The 7211-nt window shown below is 41.5% G+C and overlaps 1 protein-coding gene and 1 long non-coding RNA gene across 2 annotated transcripts; both read left to right on the top strand.

Moving 5' to 3' along the window:
• The first annotated feature begins 1679 nt into the window (after nucleotides 1-1679).
• On the top strand, nucleotides 1680-2650 carry LOC133806568 (uncharacterized). The gene is made up of 2 exons (XM_062244658.1): nucleotides 1680-2590; nucleotides 2647-2650. Exons 1-2 carry the CDS (start codon nucleotides 1680-1682, stop codon nucleotides 2648-2650), a joined length of 915 nt encoding a protein of 304 aa, XP_062100642.1.
• Nucleotides 2651-4512: 1862 nt separating this feature from the next.
• Nucleotides 4513-6262, top strand: LOC133804094 (uncharacterized). Its single transcript, XR_009878302.1, has 4 exons — nucleotides 4513-4641; nucleotides 4723-4797; nucleotides 5267-5328; nucleotides 6047-6262. It is a non-coding gene; the product is annotated as an uncharacterized LOC133804094 (long non-coding RNA).
• The last annotated feature ends 949 nt before the right edge of the window (nucleotides 6263-7211 follow it).

A 7211-nucleotide genomic window follows, 5' to 3' on the forward strand; every position in this document is an offset into this window, starting at 1 on the left:
GGGGAAATCACTATCCCCGTAGATGATGGGAGAACCCGACTTTCCACCAACAATAATCTCTAGACAAATTACCATGAGGGACTTAGGCCGGTGAAATACCCCCAGGAGCAAAGGCGGAGGGACAACGCTGGTCGTAAGAACAAAGCCGAAGTCACCTCTAAGGAGGTGCCCCCTGACCTAAGAGAAAAGCTCAATGGAAGGAGGTTAGAAGTAAGGACGATACCTCCTATGGCCCCTCCGAAGGGCAGAGAGAAGAGAAAGGCCAATCCTACCGAGCTGAGGGACTCCTTGAATAGGAGGCGACATGAGCTAGACACCGAGATGAGGAGCCTTCGAAGCAAAATCGTCACGGTGTTTGGGGGGCACATTACCGATGAAGAGTTCGACTATGAGTCACCCTTCATGCGAGAAATCCAGCTTGAACGACTCCCAGCTAACTTTAAAGAAACTCATACTCCTTATGAGGGCACTTTGGACCCCAAGTACCACTTAGATGCCTTCAATGATTTAATAAAGCTGAGAGGGATCAATAGCAGAGCAAGGTGTCACTGTTTCGTTGTCACTCTTAAAGGGCCTGCATACAGGTGGTTCAAGAGGCTGGGTTGGGGAACTTAGGTCATGGCAACAATTTTCCAATGAGTTTCTCCAACAACATCATGTCGTACGCGATTACACCATGCCAGGCACTAGCCTCGCTAACATAAAGCAAGGTGAAGGAGAAAGCCTGAAGAACTATATCCATAGGTTCAACATGGAGGCGGCTAAAGTGGGAAGTCTGACCAGGGGAGAACTCAAGATGGAAATCACAGCTGGAGTGCGTCCAAGTAGTAAGCTTTGGGATAATATGCTCAAAAGGGAGGTCACCGACTTAGATGACTTCTACGAAAGAGCACAAAAGTACATTCGTGTCAAGGATGGCCATGAGAACCTAAAGACAGGGAAAAGTGAATCCCATGTCAAGCCCTCAACCTATGAAGGTTCAAATGGTGCAAAAAAGAAGAGGGTGTCGAGGGGCTGAGAGATGACCACCAGAGAAAGTCCAAATGCGGAGGCAACCCTAGGCAAACATCTTACACCTTCTATACAAACCTAACAGACAATAGAGAACATATCTACCTCACGAATGAAGGCCAAGTTCCCTCAAGAGGCCCCTGCCGATGAGAAAAGATCGATCCAAAAGGGACCCTATTAAATACTTTCAGTACCACAAGGACATTGGCCATACCACAACAGAGTGTACCCATTTAAAAGTAGAAATTGAGGAGCTCATACGCATGGGGCACCTGGGCAGATATGTCAGAAGGGAAAATAAAAAACTGGAGGACACGCCGACGTCACCTCGGGAACGAGAAAGAGCCCTAGAAGTACAAGGAGAAGTGAGAACGATCTTTGGAGGCCCGGGATTCGGAGGAGAGTTCAGGAAATGGCGAGACAGGTAAGCTAAAGAAGCCAGACGAAGTCCACCACCGTGTGTCATGAGCCTAGAGCAACGACCCCCGAAGAGTTTTAAGGGAGAAAATGACTCAATCACTTTCACGGAGGAAGATGCACGAGGGGTGCATTTCCCCCACAATGATCCTTTGGTGCTGACTGTCCAACTGGCCAATATGAGGGTACATTGGGTCCTCATAGACAACAAAAGTTTTGTGGACATCTTGTATCGCCCCGCCTTGGAGAAGATGGGATTGGGCGTCAAACACTTGAAAGCCTGCCATTCCTCCTTATACAGATTCACAGGGGACTTGATACAACCTTTAGGAGTGATCGAATTGGCCCTCACCATGGGAGAACAACCCAGACAAACTACTATCATGGCAAACTTCATTGTGGTAGATTGTGCTTTGGCTTATGCGGTATTGGGGAGACCATCCCTGAGAGAATTAAAAGCAATAACTTCAATATATCACCTAGCTGTCAAATTTCCAACTCCTAAGGGAATTGCAAGTATGAAGAGGGAACAAAAAGAAGCGAGGGAGTGTTATAACACCTCTCTCCGCACGTTTGTAAAGCCCTGGGAATCAATGGCAATGGTAATGCATGGAGGCAAAAACCCGCAGGAACTAGACCCCCGAGTCATAGAGGAGCTAGGGGCCGAACCTGTGGAGGACTTAGAAGAAATCGTTGTAATGGAAGAACCATTGCAGAAGTTGAAGGTGGGAAAAAGCCTTCAAGATGACACAAAGGAGAAATTGGTGAGGTTCTTGAAGGATAATCTCAATGTATTCGCTTGGATCCATGAAGACATGGCGGGGATAGATCCTTCCATCATGTGCCACCATTTAAATATCAACCTCGAGGCAAGGCCAGTTAGGCAAAAGAGACGAGCGCAAGACCCAGAAAGGTATGAAGCCTTGAAGGAGGAGGTCGAGAAATTGAAGGCAAATGGATTCATCTGTGAAGCGTTCTACCCTGTGTGGGTGTCAAACCCCGTACTAGTCCCAAAATCGAATGGAAAAAGGAGGACCTGTGTGGAATTCTCTAACCTCAATAGGGCTTGTCCTAAGGATAGCTTCCCGCTTCCAAGAATAGATCAATTGGTGGATGAGACAGCTGGACATGAGTTACTAAGCTTTATGGATGTTTATTATAGGTACAACCAAATATCCATGAACCCTGTTAATGAAGAGCATACTTCATTCATAACAGATAAAGGACTCTACTGCTACAAAGTGATGCCTTTTGGATTAAAGAATGCAGGTGCCACCTACCAAAGATTGGTGAACAAAATGTTCGCTAACTAGATAGGAAGGAACATGGAGGTATACGTTGATGAAATGTTGGTGAAGACCAAAAATGTCGAAGAACTCAACGGGGACCTGAGTGAGATGTTCGACACACTCCGAAGATACCGGATGAAGATGAATCCACTCAAGTGCACTTTCAGAGTCTCTTCAGGAAAGTTCTTGGGTTTCATGGTCAACTCCAGAGGCATTGAAGCTAACCCTGACAAAATAAAGGCACTAGTAGAGTTGAATCCACCCAAGAGCAAGAAAGAGGTACAATGTCTAATAGGAAGGGTGGCAACACTCAACAGTTTCATTTCGAGGTCCATGGACAAGTGCCTCCCCTTCTTCAACGTCCTAAAAGGGAGCAAAAAGTTTGCTTGGGATGGAGAGTGCGAGGAAGCCTTTGCCAAGTTGAAGGAGCACCTAGGGAAGCCACACTTGTTGGCTAAACCCGAGAAGGGCGAAAGGCTATACTTATACTTGGTAGTATTCGAGCATGCCATAAGCGTTGCCCTGGTTAAAGGAGAAAAGAAGCACCAACAACTCGTGTACTACGTCAGTAAATGGTTGGTAGACGCAGAGATCCGATACCCAGAGATAGATAAGTTAGCTTATGCCTTAGTTGTGGCATCAAGAAAGTTAAAGCTCTACTTCCACGCCCATGCGATTGAGGTACTCACTGATAACCCCTTGAGACAGGTCTTGCACAAACCTGAAACCTTGGGGAGACTGATGAAATGGTCGATTGCGTTAAGTCAATTTGACATCACATATACCCCAAGAACCTCCATCAATGGACAAGTGCTCGCGGACTTCATAGTTGATTTCACCTATCGACCAAATGAAGAAGGAGATATAGGAGGGAGAGAATCAGTTGGTAAGGAAGAGGAAAAAAAGTTTGAGGAATGGAGCCTCCACGTGGATGGGGCATCCAACGAAGGGGGAGGTGGAGCAGGTATCGTGATGACTGGCCCCGGAGGACACATGATGTATTGTGCGATAAGGTTTGGATTTAAAGCCTCGAACAATGAGGCGGAGTATGTGTAGCACCCACATTATTTTGATATAATATAGCCAATAATCACATGATTGCATTGCATTACATATCATACAATATGTATAATTTGAGCATATGCATATTCTTGTAAGTGTTTTCATGTATAAGTATAAAAGTTGTGTATGTGATGTCTATATGTATGCTCAATATTATTAACCTTGTGGCATTTGAGTTGTATTTTATGGGTGTTTGATGTGCTCAAGATATAAGAAAGTATGAAAAATATGGACAAGGCATGGAATTAAGTGATGAAAGTGAGATATAGAAGGCAAAATAGGTTAAGTAGTGAAAAATAGTACAATGTCGATTACTAGTATTTCGGTGTAAAATTGAGTATTTATGGATTTACCAAATGTAATCGAGGTATTATTAAGGTCTCATTGATGATGTAAAAATGGTTTTAGAACCATTAGATCAATTCTTGATGGGAGGTATACATAATCAGTGGTATTGATGCAAAGTCAAAACGAGCTTAGCATAAGTGCGCTACGCTCGATCGGGTAAGCATAACTATTGGGTATGAAGTCATATGGACCTAAGGTTTGGTGTGAGTGTTTTAAACTTAAGGATAATAGGCCTAGCAGATGATTAAGTCGAAATTATTGAAGTGATAAGGTTTTCATAAGTCAAAAGGTGAAATGATGAGATGAAAGGTGTCAAATTTTGATACAATAAGGCTAAATCATTGAAAATAAGGAATTTTCATCAACCTTATCACTTTGCACTACCATTATTCTGAAAAACAGAGAGAAAAGAAAACCAAAAACCATTTCTTGGCTGGTTTGAAGAAATTCTAAGGAGATCCAAGTGAAAGCAAAGCCAAAGAAGTAGATTAAGCTTAGTTCTAGCCTTTTTATGGTAAGTTCTTGTACTTGGAAGTTAAACTATGTTTTTGAATTTTTCTGAGAGCTTATATATGGTTTTTTTATCCTTTTTAAGATATTTCTTGGGGTTTCCAAGTGGTTTGAGGTTTAGAAAAGCTTGAAGAGATTGTTTTCGCCGAAAAGTTGCTCGGTAAGTGAAATTTTGTGTTTTATGAAGTTTTTGGGGTTCTTGGAGTACAAGATTATTTTTTGGTTATTTGATTGAGTTTATAAGAGAGTATATATGTTTATAAATGTTTGAATATATGTGGAGACTCATTTAATTTGGGTGATGATCTAGGAGATAAGAATTTTATCAAAATCGATATATGATAACTTTATGATGAATCATGTTAGTATTTGGGATATATGGTTATGGCAGGTTATTTGATGTTGATTATTGGTTGATTTTGATATTTGAGGATAGCTAAAATTAAGGGGAAACTCTGTCAAAATTTCTCCAAATGTCTAAGATAAATCTAATGCTCGATCTAGGTGGTTTAAGGCATTTTAGGCATGTTTTGGGTATGAAATTTGATATGATGTTTTATGGGTATTTTTAAATGAGAGTTCAATGTATTACTGCCATCATTATGATGAGAAATCCATGCCATTGTCAGGATAAGCACATCAATACCTAAGACACCACTTGTTACACGGTGAACTATATTTTGGACAAAAGGTAAGTAAAGTACTCAACTGCAACACAAGAATTATGTGTTATGTGAAAGTATGCATTGTATGAATATTTTGTGAGTAAGTGGTATTAACATACAGTGACACTTCATCATAAATTTGTATGCATGGCATAATAGTGATATGGTAAATTATTATATGATATAAGACCATGCATGATATTATGATGATTAATTATATGATGCCTTTGCAAGTTTTGTGCAACATAAAAGAAAGTTGTTATAAGAAGTTTAAGTTCAGTGCCACTGTTTTGAAAAGGCAAATGAAAGTGTTAATAAGTGTAAACGGAGGCCTATAGTAGGCTTATAGTGGCTACCCAATAATTTGGGCTAGGTTTTAGTGAACCAATTATATTGTTTGCCATGTTTCCGTTTTTATTTCTCCTCCATATGAGTTATTGTTATATGTATTGACACCACAGTGTGTGGCCGCCTTAACTCTTGAGCCCGACGGGGCAACGATGGAATAAGGGTTTTAATGTGCCCTACTATGGTGATAGCTAGTCGGAGGAGAACCCATGGGATTTTGTATTATATGTGTAACAAGCCCTGCAGGCATTGACCAATTCAAACAGTGTGCACAATATTAAGGGGCCCAAAATTTAAAAAGAAGTTGTATATGTCCATTGATATTGGGTAATCATTAGCATTGCATGCATTACTTTGCTTACTGAGCTTTAGGCTCACAGTTGTCTTGTGTTGCAGGTAGAGAAAGAAATGTGTGAATGACATGAGGAGAACTGAAGCATGGTCCTGACCCTGATTTGTACATATGAACATATCGACCTTTTTGTGGGTTATTTCAGTTATCAGTGAGATGTTTGTAATAAAGTGTGAAGTTATGTTTTGAAAATAAATTGGGTTATTTAATACTTATGTATAATATGTTTGAGACCCACTTTATGTTTAATGTAAATAATGGGAAATAATTTTTCAAGTTTAAAAAAATTAAAATAAAAAAATGTCTAGACTTTTGCAGTAATAAATTATGATATAGTTTTAAAACGTAACACCTCAAATATGGTTTTAACTAAAATAAGTGAGGGTGTTACAGTATGAAGCGCTTCTAGCCGAATTGCGGTTGGCCAATGGGCTAAAGGTAACACATTTACACATTTTTAGCAACTCACAATTGGTGGTATTCCAAGTGAAGGGTGAGTATCAGGCGAGGGGTCCTAAGATGGCTGCATATCTAACAAGGGTAAAAGGCTATCTGGAGCAATTGGAGGGGTACATCATAGAACAAATCCCAAGAGAGAGGAATACCTACGCCGATGCCCTCGCAAAGCTAGCCTCCACAAAGGATGGAGATATACTCGAGTCTGTAGCTATGGAGTACTTATCCAGGCCAAGCATCACTGAAGTAGAGGTTCATATGATCAACACCCCAAAAGAATCATGGGTCAACCCAGTTATGAAATACCTGAAGGATAGAGCTCTATCGACAGACAAGAGAGAAGCTCGGAGGCTGGCATATAAAGCCGCTCGGTACACCCTAGTAGATGGAGTCTTGTACAAGAGAGGATTTTCTGTGTTGCTCTTGCGGTGTGTTAATGAAGAGGAAGCAATGAAAGTTTTGTATGAAATACATGAGGGCAAATGTGGCAACCATGTGAGTGGGCCATCTACGGCCAGGAAAGCCATGAGACAGGGGTACTACTGGCCCTCTATGGAGAAGGATGCAAATGACTTCGCAAGAAATTGTGACAAATTTCAGAGACACGCAAACTACTCCCAAAAGCCCCCAAATGAGCTAACCAGCCCTTGGCCTTTTGCTATTTGGGGAATAGACCTGATCGGCGCCCTTCCCATAGGCAGAGGAGGAGCCAAGTACGCAGTTGTAGCGGTAGATTACTTCACCAAATGGGTT

The sequence above is a fragment of the Humulus lupulus genome, chromosome X, assembly GCF_963169125.1.
Source record: "Humulus lupulus chromosome X, drHumLupu1.1, whole genome shotgun sequence".
In the NCBI taxonomy this organism is placed as follows: Eukaryota; Viridiplantae; Streptophyta; class Magnoliopsida; order Rosales; family Cannabaceae; genus Humulus; species Humulus lupulus.

Coding starts and splice junctions, on each gene's coding strand:
- LOC133806568 (XM_062244658.1), top strand. CDS start 1,680: ATGGGATTGGGCGTCAAACACTTGAAAGCCTGCCATTCCTCCTTATAC.